Source organism: Lemur catta, chromosome 7 (assembly GCF_020740605.2).
Source record: "Lemur catta isolate mLemCat1 chromosome 7, mLemCat1.pri, whole genome shotgun sequence".
Lineage (NCBI taxonomy): Eukaryota > Metazoa > Chordata > Mammalia > Primates > Lemuridae > Lemur > Lemur catta.
Window position 1 is genome coordinate 60,745,437 of NC_059134.1, and position 19,530 is coordinate 60,764,966.

The 19,530-nt window shown below is 40.8% G+C and overlaps 2 protein-coding genes across 2 annotated transcripts; one reads left to right on the forward strand and one right to left on the reverse strand.

Moving 5' to 3' along the window:
* The first annotated feature begins 8,197 nt into the window (after positions 1 to 8,197).
* Positions 8,198 to 9,201, forward strand: LOC123641248 (olfactory receptor 52K1). Its single transcript, XM_045555799.1, has one exon. The coding sequence runs from the start codon at positions 8,199 to 8,201 to the stop codon at positions 9,141 to 9,143; it is 945 nt and encodes a 314-aa protein (XP_045411755.1). The 5' UTR covers position 8,198; the 3' UTR covers positions 9,144 to 9,201.
* Positions 9,202 to 16,237: 7,036 nt separating this feature from the next.
* Positions 16,238 to 17,191, reverse strand: LOC123641866 (olfactory receptor 52M1-like). The gene has a single exon (XM_045556800.1). The coding sequence runs from the start codon at positions 17,189 to 17,191 to the stop codon at positions 16,238 to 16,240; it is 954 nt and encodes a 317-aa protein (XP_045412756.1).
* Positions 17,192 to 19,530: the final 2,339 nt, after the last annotated feature.

A 19,530-nucleotide genomic window follows, 5' to 3' on the forward strand; every position in this document is an offset into this window, starting at 1 on the left:
GAGGGGCACATCATATTTATGGGATCAACAATAAGACTGATAGAGTTGACTTCAGCAAAAGCAAGTGAAGACAGAATTGAATAATATACTAAAATGGATTAAAAAACCACTCAATTTAAAGTGAGGTATCTTTTGCATGAAAATGATCGAAAGAATTTTACTAACAAGCAAGAAATGATGGAATGTGCAATAAAAGCAAAACTAAAAGGAGTTCTTCAGGAGAGAAAAAACATTCTCCAGATGGAAACATGGAAAAGCAGGAGGGAATGAATAATATCAGAAAAAGCAAATATGTAGATAACTGTAGAAGAATATTGACTGTACAAAAGGACAGACAGCGGTGGAGGGGAGGCGCCAAGGACTAAACAGAGCTGAAGTGCACTAACATCCCAGCAGTTGTCTTCAGCACAGTTGCTGGGGCTGTGGCCACTGCCCACCCCATGTGCCTTCATCCCTGCTCCCATGACATCAGCCGTATCCCCTCAGGATGGAGTGGGGGGCAAAGTAAGGTGCTTTGATTCCTGCTGCTGTATCTGGCTCCTGTCTGAATGCTTTGGCTCCAAGCTATACTCACTCATCAAGTCTGAATCACCTCAGCCTCCCCAGCTATGACACTAGAAGCTATTTCCTACAAGCATGGCATGTGTAGCTTAACCAGCATGCCCTCTGTTCCATCATGGGCTTCCCCTCCACCCAAGGCTCATTTTTCTATCTTGTTTGCTTTTGCCCCTGACACCAACTTTTGCCACTTGAGATTTTGGCAAGGTGCTTTTCATATAGGCTACTTCCCCTTTAGTGCGGCTGTGCAAGATTAATTCAGGCTACAACTTTAAAGGTACTATTGTAGGAATTCCACTGCATCCCAGCAGATCAGCCTTACCATGGGGGAGAGCTGAGTGCACACCTCTGAGGGCCAACAGTTAGGGAAGTTAATTTTAGGTCCAAGATATCTCTGTGGGAAGTGGAACTGAGATACGGGGCTCTATTGTCACTTTTTAATGGTATTAGAGGGAATTGGGGCAGGCAAAATCCATGGGGAATCCTGGTGAAAAGTAGCTTCCATTTTATGTCCTTGAAAAACAGCAAACATTAAAGTCAGTTGTAGATAGAAAGATTGCCCTTTATTATTATTTATAGATGATTGGTAATTATCAAAAAGTAATCACATTCATAGGGGCCTCTCAATTATATACTTAGATTCCTTCATCCAATTTTTTTTTGGAAAGATTGTGAATATTATCTCTACTTTAGAGATAATTAGAGAAGTGCCATACTAAGGTTACAAGCTAGATGTTAATGCATAGCTCAGGCCAATATATAGCATAAATGCAAAATAAGACACCTAATCGACAACCTTGGCCTGTTTAGGTTGGAACTTCTGCCCTTCCAAGTCACACTCTCACAGGAGCAGGCTGCAGTCTATGTGTGGTAATGCGGCCGTCTCAGGAGACCCTGCAAGGATGATGGTAAGTGTAGGAGAGGCACAGTGAAGACTAACGCACAAGTCATCTCCACCTGAAGTGCTCACGGCTTCTGGAAAGTAAGGCGTGACCCCTGGGAGGCATGAGTTAGTGCCACAAAAGGAGGGGGTATGGATTGTAGGAAACCCTTAGGGTGCAATCCCTGGGTCAGGGGAGTCTTTTTGTATCCACCCCAAGAGACAAAGCCAGAGCCTTCCATGGGTCCCCAAGGACTGCCCTCAAGTGCAGCAGTCTCTGCTTCCACGTCCTTTTGGGAGAAGGGCAGAGGTTTGTGAGTATAAAGTCAGCTACAACCTTCCTAGGTCCCTCCTTCCCAAACTCCTCTGCTTGGAGAGGAAGGCAGCACTGCAGTAGGATAAAGCTCATGGAAGGGGCCCAGAATTGTACTTCACAGACTGAGGACTGTGGACAGAGCCAGGACTCAGGGGAACAGGAAGGAGGTAACACACAGTTGTGGTGAGTGGGAAAGGTGGGGCACCCTCAGCTACTTCCCACAGCCAGTCCTGATCTTAGGCATCAGCTCCCTGCTCTCTGTCCAAACTCCATATTGTCTCTTTCATTGCCCTTCAATCGGGGGAGCAGAAATTTCATAGTCCCACCTACTGCCTCCTGCATCAATCACACACCTGCTCCCACCACCCAGGATGCTTTCCCCCTTTCTATGCCAGACACCCTGGGCCGTCTCCAGAAAGTCTTAGCTGCTTACTCCAGCTGGAATCCTGTCCCTTCTCACCTCTTGTCATAGCTTTCCTGAACTCCTACCAGTGTGCTCACCCCAGTTAAAAGGCTTGTGCATTAGACAGGAGGGAAAAAATGAGGCTTGAACTAGAAAGATAGCAGGGAAAGGTAAGAAATACATTTCTTTTATGTTCTACCAGAACCAGAGTCTTGAAGCACCTTGATTAAGTGAACCATCTTTTCTTGTTGGGTTCTTAATTTTTCTGATCATTGTCATATTCTCTTAAGATTAAGGTGTAAGCTACCAAGTAGATCTTAGTATAAACTGACTTCATTCAGTGCCTGATATACAAGGCACTGTTTCTGGTCTTAATGATGCAGATAACAGATGATGTTGTCATCAGGCTCCTGGATGTATTTAACATCCGGGATATATTTTAAATTATAAGATATCCAAAGCATCTTGAGGTTAGATCAGATGAGGGAATAGTTTTCTGAAGTCAGTGATATATTTTCCAGGAGTCTGGTAGGCACGCTTCATTTGGTGAAACGTTCTATACTAACTTTATATGTTAGAGGCTGGGTTTACAGAATAGAATAAAGCAGTCCCTCAACTCAAGGCCTTTTATTTCGTAATATGGTGGGCATTTGTGGAAGGACAGATATTGGAGAACAGATGTGGGACTTTGTGTGCTTTTTAGGATTCCTTTGTAGCAGTAGTTGATGAGATCTGATTGTGGATTGAATAAGGGTTGTGGTGATGGAAATACACCAGGCAGCTTTGAGATTAACTGTGGAGGATGATCCAGTGGTACATGCTGATGGGTTGAATATGGTGCAGGAAGAATCTGGGACGGACTTGATTATAGGTTGAACAACTGGCTTGATAGGATATTATGTTCTGAAAGATGAGTGGCACGTGGAGGGAAGAAGTCACCATTTCTGCCTCAGGCAGGACATGTGTGATAGATCTGTAAGGCTGATATGTAGGGATATCAAGTAGGCATGTGGATATACTAGTCTGGGGCTTCCAGGGAAGGTAAGGTATGTAAATGGATAATTGGAATTTTAGAATATGTTTATACTATTGTTGGTAAACCAAAGGCCATCTAGAAAGGGAGCAGCATTCAAGAACTTTTCAGGATCAGTATTCTTTTTCTCTTCTATATGTTTTCAGTTTCCCCTTACTACTGGATAAATTTCTTCAGCTAAAAACATGTTATTTCTCTCTTAAGAGGAAATGAATAAACACATGCACTCTTGGCTGTACTTTCTACTTCAGCCAGTGCCCTGTTTACACGCTTTTGCATCCAAAATCCTCAAAGGAGTTATGTGTGTTAACAGACTTCAATTTCCCTTTTATCTCTTCTAACTCAGGCCAATTTGTCTTTGCCTATCTGTATTCCAGCAAACTTTCTTTCATCAAGGTAGCTGATCTTCTACAATTCCAAACACAAGGCTAATTCTGCTTTCGAGTTTGATTCATCAGTAGCATTTTGCATAGTAATAATCTCATTAGAACACTGTATTTAATAGGCTCTCAAGATAGCATCTCTCATCTTGAAAATCTTTCGATGTTAATAATTGCCCACTACTGACTTGCTCTGCTGACTTCTCCATGGGCCCAACTCCTCTCCCCACCCCATCTTATTGTTGTGATTCAATTCTTGGTTCTCTTCTACAAACACCCACTATCTGGCTTTTCTTAACCAGTTTCATGTATTTAATGCTGTTTTGCACACATATCGATGTCTTCACTTCAGTTTCCAATAACTATCTCAAATTCATCATGTTCAAAACTGAAACCGTTACTTCCCCCTCCACACCTTCCCCATCTCAGTTGGGAGCAACTCATTTCTTCTGGTTGCTTATATCGAAAATCCAGGTATCTTTGATTCTCTTTTCTCTCACACACAGTATCTAATCTTTCAGAAGAAACCATTAACCATGTTTTTCAAACATATACAAAATGCTGTTACTTCTCACCACATATACTACACCACCTCGGTTGTGAGCCAATGTTCTCCCTTCCCGGATTACTGAGATAGTCTCCTGTCACTTTTCCCTGATTCTACCCTTACCTGCTATTCTCATCAGATTCCAGAGAAAACTGTTAAAAAGTACAAGTCAAATATGCCCCTTTTCTGCAGAAAACAACGTGTGTGATTCTGAGGGAAATGAGGAAGCTTTGCAAAGTTCTGCAAAGGCCTACAAGGCCCTGTGTGGTCTGGCACCACCATTCTGACCTCTGTAATTCTACTCATTCAGTTCATTCTAGCTGCACTGGCTGCCTAGCTGATCTTTGAGTATCAGGCATTTTTATATCTTATGGTATTTTCTATGGCTGTTTCCTTTTGTTAGAGAGTTTTCCCCTAGGGTAACTACCCTATTCTACACATCTTTTATTCACATCACACATCCCGTCAGCTGCCTTTTTTGTAGGCACTGCTGTAGTGGCTACGTTTGAATGCAGGTATAGGTTGATAGCACCTTCCTCAGCTGCATCCTGCCCAGGATTTCTGTGCTATACTGCGCGGGCACCTTGAGGGTTTCGTTATTCTGGTGCACGTGTGAACCTGGAAGTGAGAGAAAAATCAACACTCTTTGGATCATCCCACGACCTTTGGGGTGTAGAAGGCAGTGGGTAAAAATTCCTCATCTAGAGTGGACAATTATGTGTCCAGTTCCACATTCTTCATGTGGAATCGGACACAATGATGACAGCATTATCCATCTCAGTAACAACCTGTAGATCCATTTTTTCTGCTTTCTTGTTTTCCTTTTTCATTCTTATTCACTGGTGTAATTATCTTATATATACCACTTTTGCAAGGAATTCTAGGTTCTACCCTGTAAAGCTGCCGTCCCCAACACCCAGGCTCGTACCGCTCCGTGGCCTGTTAGGAACTGGGCCACACAGCAGAAGGTGAGCAGCGGGTGAGTGGGAATGAAGCTTCATTTGTAGTTATGGCTGCTCCCCCCATCGCTCGCCTCCCTGCCTGAGCCCTATCTCCTGTTAGATTAGCGGCAGTGTTATATTCTCATAGAAGCAGGAACCCTACTGTGAACTGTGCATGCCAGGGATGTAGGTTATGCACTCCTTATGAGAATCTAATGTCTGATGATCTGAGGTGGAGCTGAGGTGGTGATGCTAGTGCTGGGGAGCGGCTGCAAATACAGATTTATCATTAGAGAGGTTTACCTGCACAATAAATATAATCGCTTGAATCATCCTGAAACCATCCCCCCTGCCTGGTCCATTGAAAAATTATCTTCTATGAAACCAGTCCCTGGTGCCAAAAACCTTGGGGATCACCGTTTTAAAGAACCAGGGTAGATATTTCCTCACTTCAATCTTCTTCAAATTCTTTTTCCAATGAGGCCTAGAGTGATCTATTTAAAATTTCAACCTCTCCTGCTCTCCCTACTCATCACCCTATTTTTTAAAATCCCAACAGTGAACCCATTGTGTAATACTATGTCACTTATTCATGGTGTCATTTTATTATCCATCTACAACTTTTAGCAAACTTATTCTACTAAGGAATCTGTTTTGTTCATGGATTTCTCCTTAATCCATTCAGTAAATTTTTTTAAGTATTTCTCATTAAGTTTAGTTTATATATTTACTGAACGTCATGCATATGAAATTTGAGAAGAGATCAAGCTTAAGGACTGAAGAAATTCAATACTTAGAGGTAGGGCAGGAGGAAGAAAATGAAATGAGAAGCTAGGGAAGCAGGAAATGTCAATGTCATATATAAAAGAGAAGAATGTTTAAAGAGGAAAGAGTGGTCAATTCAGATAAGAGTTGCTGAGAGGCCAAGTTGCATGATGGAAGGTAAGTGACAATGGCACCATGATGACCAGGGAGGTCATTGGTTGTCATAGTAAAAGCAATATTTGGGTTGTAATGGGAATGAAATTCAGATTGGAATGTTTTAAGTTCAAATTATGGCCAGGTGCGGTGGCTCACACCTATAATCCTAGCCCTCTGGGAGGCCAAGGTGAGTGGATCGCTCGAGGTCAGGAGTTCGAGACCAGCCTGAGCAAGAGCGAGACCCCGTCTCTACTAAAAATAGAAATAAATTATCTGGACAACTAAAAATATATATAGAAAAGATTAGCCGGGCATGGTGGTGCATGCCTGTAGTCCCAGCTACTTGGGGAGGCTGAGGCAGTAGGATCCCTTAAGCCCAGGAGTTTGAGGTTGCTGTGAGCTAGGCTGACACCACGGCACTCACTCTAGCCCGGGCAACAACGTGAGACTGTCTCAAAAAAAAAAAAAAAAAAAAAAAAAAAAAAAAAAAAAAAAAAAAAATTCAAATTATACTTGAAGTAGTTGAGACTAAATATAGACATTTCTAAATGTTTTGCTGAAAAACCAGGTTTGAATAATTAAAGGGAGATGATATAAAATCATGGCAGATAAACCAATATAATTTTTCTTAAGTAACAGTTCTACAGAAGAAAATAACAGATAAGGCTCTATAAACACTGAAGAGTTATATAGAAGAATTTTGTACATAATCCCACTTAACCCCCCTATAACCCCTCAGATAAAAATAGGGCAGTGCTAGTTCCCATTTACAGAAAAGGAAACAGGAGCTAGGAGGTAAGGAGGTAGGTCTGTACTAGATTACACGGCAGTCATTATTTGAGCCACGACCTTCAGATTCTAAAATTTGCTTATATCTTATGGAACGAAATCAGTTTGTTTTTAATTTGGTTATAATGATGTGTGTTGTCTATTGGGCATCTAGACAGAAGCGAAGAACCTAGTTATTTAGGACATTGGAATTGGTGACAACTAAAATTCAAATATTGCTGTCTTACACCTTTGACTATGATATCTTAGAGATAATTACATTTCCAAAAACTTAATTGTCTTATTTTGAAAAAGATCAATTTTTTTTTAGTACTTTGTTCTGTGGTTGTGGTAAACATTGTAAGTACATTATTTCATTCAATCCTCATAAGAACCTCATTAAGTAGATCCTATAACAAAGAGGGCCTTGGTAAAAACTGTGATTACAGTGTTTAAGGATCTGAAAAATGAAAATGATCAGGAGAAGGTGAAGAGGTGAAAAATTGTTAATAATGAAGGGTATTTGTCACAGAACCCAGATATGTCAGTCTTGCTGGAGATGAGAGAGTTCTCCTATGACAAAAAAATGAAGGAGCTTGTAGATAGGTGGAGGGAGAGCCACATGAATAGGGGGTTTAATATCAGTTTCAACGGAGAACCAAAAAAGGCTTTTGATTTTATCCGTGAGCTGGAGGCAAGGCTGTATGTGTAGAGAATTGTGGGTATTGAAAGGATCTGGAAGATGTATTATAGAACAGCATTCTCTAGAACTTTCTGCAATGATGGAAATATGCTTGGTAGCCACTAGTCACATGTAGTTGTTGAACACTTGAAAAGTATCTTATGAGGAATATTAAATTTCATTTTATTAAATATAAATTTAAATTTACATAGTGATATATGGCTAGTGTCAATCATATCAGATAGAGTAGTTCTAGAGAAATATACAAATTATGTGGTTAATTGGGGCATTAGAAATTTAAGAGTTTATTTGATTTATACATCAATCCCAGTCTGAGATTTCAGGACAGAAATTGGCTTTTGCATTTGGGAGTTTAGCTTAACTGGAAGGTAGAATGGTACCCAAAGTACGCGTTAAAGAAATGAGTTGATTTAAACATTTTCACTTCTTTTCTTCAAGGTATTCCTGACATCACCGAGAACACAGAAAACACTACCTACTCTCCATTCCTTTACAAAAGTTGTCATGTGATGTTAATTCAATGGATATTGAATATTTTGTCAATTCAATGAAATTCAAAGTTCCTTGAGGGTAGGAAACACAGATTATGCTTCTCCATGTCTATGAAGGCTACTAGCTTATTTTAAGGTCTAGCAATGGGAACAAGAGCTAATCCTTGCAGGTGGGATATCAGAGGTTGAACTTTAATCACATATATTATAGAAATATATATAGAAAGTGAAGAGGCTCTAAAAATTGACAAGGAGCCATGTCAACCTCCAATATTACCTCAACTCACCTAGCTGCCTTCTTGTTGGTAGGAATTCCTGGTTTGGAGCACCTGCACATCTGGATCTCTATCCCCTTTTGCTTTGCCTATACTCTGGCTCTGCTTGGAAACTGCACCCTTCTCTTCATCATCCAGGCTGATGTGGCCCTCCATGAGCCCATGTACCTCTTTTTAGCCATGCTGGCAACCATTGACCTGGTCCTCTCTTCTACAACACTACCCAAAATGCTTGCTATTTTTTGGTTCAGAGATCGAGAGATCAACTTCTATGCCTGTCTGGTCCAGATGTTCTTTCTTCACTCCTTCTCCATCATGGAGTCCGCAGTGCTGCTGGCCATGGCCTTTGACCGCTATGTGGCCATCTGCAAGCCACTGCATTACACCACGGTCCTGACCGGGCCCCTTATCACCAAGATTGGCATGGCTGCTGTGGCCAGGGCTGTGACACTAATGACCCCACTCCCCTTTCTGCTGAGACGCTTCCACTACTGCCGAGGCCCAGTGATTGCCCACTGCTACTGTGAACACATGGCAGTGGTGAGACTGGCATGTGGGGACACTCGCTTCAATAATATCTATGGCATTGCTGTGGCCATGTTTATTGTGGTGTTGGACCTGCTCTTTGTTATCCTGTCTTACATCTTTATCCTTCGGGCAGTTCTACAGCTTGCCTCTCAGGAAGCACGCTACAAGGCATTTGGGACATGCGTGTCTCACATAGGTGCTATCCTGTCCACCTATACTCCTGTGGTCATCTCCTCAGTCATGCACCGTGTGGCCCGCCATGCTTCCCCTCATGTGCACATACTCCTTGCTATCTTCTATCTTCTTTTTCCACCCATGATAAATCCCATCATCTATGGTGTCAAGACCAAGCAGATTCGTGATCATGTGCTTGGTCTATTCCGGAGAAAGGCTGTGTAGATGTATAGTTCTCTCTTTTTTACCCTTTGGTCCAGTACTGACAGTGTGCTGGATTAGGCTGGAGAGGAAAAATCTAAGTAGAAAGATTGCAAAGTGTCTTTGCCAATTATCCAGTATGGCAAGGAAAATGGAGTTCCATCACTCACAGATCCATGAGTCAGATCAGACCAGGTGTGCACCTGTAATCTGGTCTGATAGGAGAGGTTTGACCTTCTATTCTCACAGACTCATCACATGCTTAAGGAAGACAAAGAACCCTCCAAAATAATATTGTCACTTAGGTGAAAGAATGTAGGAAGATTGGCTGAGATTGACCCAAGCAGTTGAGAGTTTGGTGACCTTTTCATCCAGAATATGAGTGAAGAATAGAACCACAAATTGTGGCCCAAAGGCCAACGCCCTATCTAGTATTGAAGTTACCTCCATACCGTTTCTGATAAGTGCACTCCACCCTCTCCCACTCTTTAGCCAACTATCTCCCAATGTGATTGCTTCTATAGTTGGACAGCTCCATTTATAAGAGGACCCATTTCTTCCATTAAGTCAATTCCTTTTTGACTTTTCTCATGCATACTCATCGACAATTCCTTTATTGAACACTTAGCAAAGGAGTCCTCTGCTATCCCTTAATATCAATTTATATTATCCTGTATCTGACTTTTCACATGCATATGTCTTTTGCCTGCAAAATGGAGTTCTACTCAGCCACAAATGGTGATCTAGCACCTTTTGTATTATCCTGGATAGAGCTGGAGCCCATTCTACTAAATGAAGTATCACAAGAATGGAAAAAGAACCACTATATATTCTCACCATCAAATTGGTATTAACTGACCAACACTTAAGTGCACATATAGTAGCAACATTCATGGAGTGTTGGGCAGGTGGGAGGGGGAAGGAGGGGTTGGGTATATTCACACCTAATGGGTGCAGTGTGCACCATCTGGGGCATGGACACACGCCTGAAGCTCTGACTGACTCAGGTGGGGCAAAGGCAATATATGTAACCTAAACATTTGTAACCCCAGTAATATGCTAAAATAAATAAGTAAAAACAATTTAGTAATATTTAATGAATAAATAGAAAGGCTGAATACCATCTTTGGACTATGGACTGTGGAAAGTAGTAATAACATGCTTCCCTCTTCAAGCTGAGACTTCTGAAAAGAATATACCACCATGCGCCACATAATGACATTTTGGTCAATGGTAGATCACATGTATGACAGTGGTCCCATAACATTTTGAGACTGTATTTTTATTATACATTTCCTATGTTTAGATAGATACACAAATTACCGTTGTGTTATAAGTGCCTACGGTATTCAGTACAGTAACATTCTATACAGGTTTGTGGCCTGGGAGCAATAGGCTACACCATGTGCCCTAGGTATGTAGTAGGCTGTATCATCTAGGGTTGTGTAAATACTCTATGATGTTTACAGAATGGGACCACCTACCAACATTTCTCAGAACATCACCATCATTAAGTGACACATGACTGTAGTTAAAATACATAGTTGTGGTAGACCGATTATTATTCACGATATCTACTCCTCTGTCCCTCTCTCATGGGAGTGGTATTTTCCTCACTCCATTAATTTTAAACTTTGCTATGTGACTTGCTTTGGCTAAAGGAATTTGAGTAGTATCCAAATGTGTCTCAAGAATCAGAAATTTTAAAATATGGTTTTATAGCTTGGCTTACCTTTTATTTTCCTCTGCCATAAGAATAAGCATATTACAAATCAAGCTTTTTCCTTCAGCCTAGACTCATGATGGGGAAGATACATGGAACAGATGCAAATCTGACTCACAGCCTGTAGCATAGCCAGAGCTGGCCCACAGTGTTTATGTAACATGAACAAGGATGATTTTGTTTCTGCAGCAAACCACTGAGATTTGGAAGTTGTTTCACAGCATAACCCAGGGAAAGCTAATTGCTAGACTTGTTAGCATCTATCTTCCAACATATGACAGCTCAAGACTGATAACTTAAAGAAACAAAGAACATGCACTCTTTATTCTAATGTCCTAAAAATACTAGATCTCTCTCTTTTGTCTCCTTATGCAAACTCTCATAATCGAATACTTTTTTTTAGCTATTTTTAAAGAAGCTCTCATACATACTTCTTCATGAAGGACTGTTTATATTATGTTCTTCTATTTTTTCTTTTGTAACCCTTTTGTCTTCTCAGTAATAGAAATTCCTTCAGTTCTATAAGTAAACAACCAAGAAAATTTAATAGGCTCTGAAAAGGCACCTTCAGGCCCACACTGTTGTACCAGTGCTTACTTCATAGACACACATGGCGGTGATGGTGTAAATAAGTCTCTGGCCAGTTCCCTGTGTCTCAACTCTCCGGACGCTGAGATTCTGTTCCCTAGACATTGGACAGCAAGGGAGAAAGTAGTATAAACCAAGGGGCTTTGACTCTGTTCCCTGAGATTTTCCAAGCTTCCATTTGGTTTTCCTCAGTAGAGATGGAACATTCTGTATATTAAATTACTGTTCAAAAATATTCACTCTCCCAAAGTATACTTGCCTACACATTGACTGTGGGCTTTGTCATGTGCACCACTTTCATCAATGAGGTATCAGCAGGAATGGTGAAAACAGAAGCTTGAAATTTGTGCAATGGTGCTTGCCATCTTCTCCCTCTGCCACACCATGAGAAGAATGTGCCTGGTTAGCTCCCTGGTCCAAGGAGGATGAGAACAAAGTGAAGCAGAACTGCCTGACCAATTTGCAGTTTGGAGCAGAACCTCACAGCCAAAGCCCAGCTTGGATTAGCCAATGCCCAGCCAACCTGCAGATGCATAAGCAAACCTGAGATCAGCAGAGTCATCTTAGCCAATCTTCAGATGTATGAGAAATAGACTTTTTTGTTTTTGGCTACTGAGATTTTTGTGGGCACTTGTTCTACAATAGCAGCTGACTTATACATTCTGTAAGTTATTTATCTGTCATTGTTACATAGTGAACTGAATACATGGTGTAATGGATTAAATAAGTATTTCCAGGCTGCAAGATCTGATTTGTTCTCATGTTTGGTGTGGGAATTATCTTGTCCTTCAGGTGATATTCATGCTCACATAGTAATTTTGTCCTACATAGAAGTTTACTAGCATATTAATTCCATTACCACATGGTGACACTAAACTGTTGGCTTTATTCACAAACAGTAAAAGGAAAGTTATATCTTTTAGCAACACTATGTGCTTTGATAGAACATAGCACCTATGAGAATACATGCATGATATTTTTTTTATTTATCTTTTTCCTAGAGAAGGAAAAGATATTTATTGGAAACATGATAGAACTGTCAAAAATCCAAGAAATCAATTACATAAATTGTGAAACATAAGTCATGATTCTATTTGTTCTGCAAGAGTGTAAAATTTACAATTTTCATGACGATAGAAAATAAGAACCACCACTGTTTCATCCAAGAATGTCCCGCACCCCCAGCCCAACCCCCATCATGGTCTCCCTCATTTTAATCATGCTATATCTGTTATGCATGATATTTTTAGACTTGAAGTTTTACCATTGTTTCCTCTGGCCAAACTTCTAGCTGGAGTCACCCCAAAAATGGAGGCAGGGGAGTTCTCACAAGGGACTGCCCCAAATCATCTCAAGATAGGGTGGTTGAGATTCCAAAGACAGAAACACAAATCCAGGGTGACCAATCCAAAGAATTTATTAGGAGAACTTACATACAGAGCACTACAGTGGTCCTTGTCATGGGCAGTGAGCAAGGAGATATTCTATTTAGGTATGTCTGCAAGAAGGGGGTCAGGTTATATAGTTCATATTAGGGTTTAAGAAATTTGGCTCAGGATTTGGGGCTAGTTTCTATATATTTAGCAACATATTTGGTCACTGTTTTGAACCACCTCACCAACTTCAATCAATGACTAAGAATGTTCAAGGCTTCAGCGAGGTCCAAGCCTACAAGGGAAAACATGTAGCTGGCCAGGTCACAGAGTGGTCCAGAAACTCTGTCTTGGTCAGAACAACAGAAGTGGGGAAAACAGGGGGACCCTATAACCATTACCTAAATAAGAGAAGAATACAGAAAACATGTGTGCCAATTCAAACTTAATTACAACATTTCTAGTCATTCATGTACCCTAGTTCTGAGTCATCTGGAATCTGAGTAATTGTCAACAGTTGCCTGAACCATGCCTCTGCATGGGTCCCTGATTGACTCAGAAATCTGTTTTAGTTAGGACAGTACCAGAGTTAATAGCTTGGAAACAGTCAAATGACAGAATCAGAATGCAGATGACAAGGCAGGCAAGCTTTATTCTCCATTTTAGCAAATACATTAGAAATAAAATTACTTGAATAAAACTTCATGTGATGTTTTGCTTAGGATGCTTCTGTATCACTATCATCTCCTACTTCAAAAACTACCATTGCCTGTGTCCCATCCCCATAAATTGTGTTTCAGTTGGTTAAGAGGATACTTGGGCTTTGAAATTTTTCAAAGATACCAGATGATTTTAAAGTGCAGACAAGTTTAAGAAACAATAACCACCTAGTGCTTTTTATTACAAAGGTGTACACAAAGGTGTAAAATATTATGGACAATTTTTGTCACACTCCATCTTGAGAGACTGGAACATAGAATGATGTCAGAAGTTTGGTAGGCTATCCATTTGGCTATCTTATCCATTTCTATTTTGTGATATTGTGCACATAAGTGGGTGCTGGGCAGCGAGGTGGAACAGAGAAAAGCTGGCTGACTGCAGAGAAGCAAACAGCAGGGGGAGCTTTCTAAAGCCGAGGCCAGTGCATTCACGAGTGAGACTTGACGACATTGTCTATGGCCTTTCCAGGAACTTGTTCTGGTTACTCTTCTTGCCTTATCCCCCGCCCAGGACTTTTCTATGTACAAATACTGTTATGAAAGGCATTTTTTTTTTTTTAATGTGCCAGGCACTGTAAGTATTTCATGTTATCTCATTGTATCCTCATAAAAAAAAACCAAAGGGCTACTGTCATTACTTTCACTTAAGAGGAGAAACCTGAAGGTTAGATTATACAAGACATCCAAAGCCTGACACTTTTTCAGGTCATCTCTGCTCTTTATGGAGATTTCAGAGCCCAAGTTCTTAACCACCTGCTAAGAACATGGCCCTTTACAAATAACCACAATGATGTCACCTCCCTCAACCATATCCCAATCTTCACTTTTTCCATGAAGACTTACAGGTTTCAAAAGGGGCCGATGAAAGTACCTTTTACTCCCACCTTGAGCATTAGTGATGGAAAAGGAACAGATGATGTTTGTGTGAGGGGAAACATAACACTGGCTTTGAATAAGATAGTCAATGACTGGACATGTCACATCTCCATACTGCATTCTCCAGCGTATACTCCCTGTCATCCTGTTCTGAGATAACCCCTCCACCACAAAAAAGCCTCTGCACTCTCTGCCTTATGTGGTATAAGTGGACTTTAAGCATTATGCCAGAGAGTTATCTTGTGACAAAAGCTGATCATTTCCCCCAGCATCTGAGCTACAGATGGATTTGAACAACATCCATCTTCTCCAGTGCTGGGCTTATGGTCAGATCATTCTGTAAAATAGATTTCTTGCTCTGAGGCTTCTATGGTATCTTTTCAACCCCAAATTTAAAAAAGAAATCAGATTGCATTTGGCACTAAAGTTATGTTCATAGAAGCCCTTCCTATCTTCTCCCAATAACTGGATTCAGGTTTGGCACTGGACACTAGGGACCTTGATATGGGAGAATGACCACCCCTTACACCAAAACAATGAAGATTAATAAGATGTGACCCAACCAATTCTGGAGTTAGGCATAGATTCTGAGGAAATAGAAATTTGGTGCTTATTCAGGGGTAAGCTAAACTTTAAGTATTTTTGCCAAGTTTCCTACATTTTGGGGATGACATTTGTATTCTAATCCTACCTTAATCACTGGTTTCTTTAGATATTTAAAAATACTAATGTGATTTATTTTTACCATAAGTTCAGGTACTTTAGCCTTCTTAGATGTTATGGATTGGTAACTGAGGAAGTTAAGATTGTTTAAAATCAAACATTTGGGAACTAAGATGTGCATAACCATGATTCTGGGTTGCCAGAATTGGGAGTGACGCTTCATTCTACTTTTCATGCATTGCCACATGGTTTCTGGCCTGAAGTAGTCCCTCATTATGGAACCTTTATGATCAAATAACAAAAAGGGTCGAGCTGTAAAAATCGGAGGTAGCAACAGGAATTCTCCAAAGAGATCTGGAATCATTTCAAGGTTTATATCCACCACAGGGCCTCCATCTATTTTCGTCACCTTTGACCCATCTGTCACCCAACCTCCTTCATAACCCATTTATCTTCTTCCCTCTGTCTCTTTACTAAATATGTGGCTGCTGTCCCCCAGATAAGCCATCTCAGGGTCTCTGAAACAATCTCCTAACATTCCTCCCCGCCTCCCCTTAGGAGATGTGGAATGTTGCAAATGCATCTATTTAAGTGGGGTAAGGACCGGGTTTGAGGATATTAACTCTTGTGGGTGGTAAAATCTCATTCCAAGTCTCATTAGGTTAGGATTCCATACTTGTATTTTCTCCATCCTCAAGAAAGGGTCTTTTCTGGGACAAGCCAGAAGGGTTAGAAAATCTTGCCAGAAATTTTATAGACCTTTACTAAGAGAATTAGTAAGCTGCCTTCAAGAAGGTGTTATACAATATAATTCTAGAAATTTCTTCAAGAAATTGTGCTTTATGATACTCTTCAAAGAGAAACTAGAAATTTTACACCAAAATAGTAAAGATGTGATCTTACTTCCCATGGGCTGGTGTTTGTACTTACTGTGCTTAATTTTATGAAGTTAAATAGGTAAGAGGAGGAAATCATAAGAACTTATGCCCCGATTTTTCTTTCCACTTTCAGATATTGAATCTATGCTGCACAGAAAATCTGGTCAAACAGAATAGATTCTATGACTGTCTTTAATCCTTTATCCTCACAGTTAAGGTAGGGCCCAGAAATTTCATAGGCTTTCCTAGTCAGCCTTATCCTATTATCGCAAAATATTTATATGCCTCATAGGTATAGTCATCTGGGTTGAGCCCCTACCTTAAAAACGTGGAGAAATCTCTCTCGGATCTGCTTGGTACGGACAGCATAGACAACAGGGTTGAGGACAGGTGGGATGAGGAGGTAAATGTTGGCCAAAAGGATATGGGTATGAGAAGGCACATCATGGCCAAAGCGGTAGGTGAGAGAGGAAACAGCAATGGGGATGTAGAAAATGAGGATGGCACAGATGTGAGAACCACATGTCCCTAGGGTTTTAAGCCTGGCTTCAGGGGTGGCCAGCCCTATTACAGCCCTGAAAATCATCACATAGGAGGCAGCAATGGCCAATGAATCCAGGATTAATACCAGGAAGCCAATTCCCATTCCATATAAGTCATTGAGCCTTGTGTCACCACATGCCAGGGTGACCACGGCCATGTGCTCACAGTAGGAGTGGGCAATGATTTTGTTCTGGTAAAGGTGTAGTCTCAGGTGAATCATTAGGGGCAGAGGTCCAATGTAGAGAACTCCCCGGAGGAGGGCAGTCAGCCCTAAACGACCCACCACAGCATGCGTGAGCACCGAGGTATGGTGTAATGGGTCACAGATGGCCACATAGCGATCAAAAGCCATAGCAAGGAAGATGCCCGATTCAACAGTGGCAAAGCAGTGGATGAAGAACATCTGGGCCAAGCAGGCACCCACACCAATGTTGCGGGCACCAAACCAGAAGATGGCCAGTAGTTTGGGCATGGTAGAGGTTGACAGAACCAAGTCAATGACAGCCAACATGCATAGGAAAAAGTACATGGGCTGGTGCAGGCTGCGTTCCATCTTTACCACTGCCAGGATGGTCACATTCCCCATCACAGCCACCAGGTACATGGAGCCAAAAGGGATGGAGAGCCAGATGTGCAGGGACTCCAGTCCTGGTATGCCAGTGAGCTGGAAAGAGGTAGGTACAGAGCAGGCATTATTAGAGGTGAGCATGTTTGGGGGCATGAGGTGTCCAGGGCACAGGAGCTTAGTTCTTAGAGTTCTACTCCTGTGAGAGATGCTGCTTCTGGAAACTGATGACTAGATTCTAACGTCCATCCTGGGCAACTGGTGGCACCTATGATAAAGAATTCTGGATGACAACTTAAATATATTACATATTTTATAAGAAGTTATCCATGACTACTCCCACTGTTAAGTGCAGAAACAGGCATGCTAAGTGATTTTTACTGCTACATTGCCGTGTCACACTATAGAAGTTTCTAAAACTGTACATCCCCTTTTAATTTTGTGGAACTTTTCCTAAAGGAAATGAAAAATACAGAGAAGTTCAGTGTAATAGTTACATGTAAATCCATGTAATGTGTTTAGCCTAGTGCCTGCACATGCTTCTCACTGGTCAATAGCAACATTAATAACATTGGTCAGCTGTTTTCATTAGTATAAAAATCAGTAATTGCAGAAGTTGGAGCAACATGCTCTCAAAAATAAAGCATTGTTTAAATTCTATTATATCCATTCAATGAATTAGACTATATTGATGTTTTTAGAGATGTTGTAATATAAACATTATACCAGGAAATAAGTGAGGGAATAGCAAGACAGATTAAGCGATTTAATTTTGTTAAAGAATATGTGTGATGCAGAAAAACTCTTAAATAGAAAAGAGTCTGGGAAGATCTGCACCAAGCTTTTATTTGTTGATTTTGGGTGGATGGGCTTATGGATGATTTTAGTTTTCTTCCTTTTGTATGTTTGTATATTGTGACTTTACAAAGTGATCAGGAGCTTTAAAAATGAGCTTATAAATTATCAAAGCCTGATTAAAAGACATGTAAGGGGACAATTTACTAAGGAAAACGTTAGTGAAGTATAATTCTTTTTCTCCAAACGGTCAACATCGGTTTGTTCAGATTGTCAAGTCTAATTGACTTCTTCAAAGTTATTTGGTATAAAACCTAATTTCTCAAAGAAAAAGATTTCTCATTTAAGGTTGCCCAGATTTTATGGCTGAACAGGATGAAGAACAGAAAATTCCTGAAGATTTTACTCTAAGGATATATTCTATTAAATTTCCCTAGTGAGAATCTGGCCATCACCTATGATTTAAGTAAAGAAGAGGCATATCTTTTGAGGAAGTGTTACTAGATATTTTGTCCATCATTTGATAACAGTGATTAAAAAGGATGGACTGATATAAAGCAGCAAAACCCTTCTTACCAACCACATCCTTCTTGGTCTCTAGTTTTTGAGGCGACAAGGAGATTAGCAGTAAAGCACTGGCCATTGTTTTCTAAAAGCCTTGTCCACCCCATGCCCTTCTGTCCTTCAGGTGCCTGTGGCTAAGAACCTAGCAGTGAATCCTGCTGTCCCCATCCTGGGGGCTCAGAAGCTGAGAGTGTCCTTCCCTGTCTCAGGCTTGCCTTCCTGATCTTTCTTATCAGGTTTTCAGCAGAGTCAGCAAGTCCCATGACACCCCACAATTGCAATGGTAACTTTCTGCACAAAGCCATGTTTTTGCTGGGAAGTTTTACCATCTCCTTGGTTTTTATTTAGGGAGATTTCCCCCATCCTTCGAGGCCCATCCTAGATCACACCTATAAAGCCTTCTGTGGTATCAGTCTGTACCAGAGTGGGTGGGCAAGGGGAAAAAGGTCATAGTCAAATTCCCATGAATTGTTTAAAAAAATATAAAATGTGCACTTTTTAATCTAAAATAGCAAGTACATTTCCATATAAATAGCATAAGAAATATCACCATGTAGCTTCATAGGTTCCCGATTTTCCTAATTCAGGTTCTAACACACAGCTCATTCTAAGTTCTCATGAGTTAGCTTCTTCCTTGGTCAGACATTGTGTCTAGGTAACTGAAAGATAGGAAAGGTTTGTGAGATTTAGGAGTTCACAAGTTTTTTTTTTTTTTTTTTACATTAACTTTCACTGATTCTTCAGTAATTCTGTGAGTTAGGCACTTCAATACGCAAATAAGCGATAACACATGATAAGTCATTTCCTCTGGGTTCAAATGTAAGTTTTCTCTGGATCTCATCAGATGAGATTGGAAAGGCAAAGAGGTCCTGGGAGGCAGCACCACACAGCTGCTCAGGGCACCCACTTTGCCACCTGACAAGCCAGGTGTCCCATATCTCAGGCATTTATCTTACTGTTTGGGTAAATCGCTTAGCCTCTTGAAGCCTCCTTTTTCACGTGTAAAGTGAGGAAGGTATTGCAAAGCATAAGTATATAGAACAAATGAAATAAGTGTGAAGCTCTTGGCACACGACACAGCAGCTGCCTTTCCCTGAATTCTTACTATTTAATATGGAGTGGAC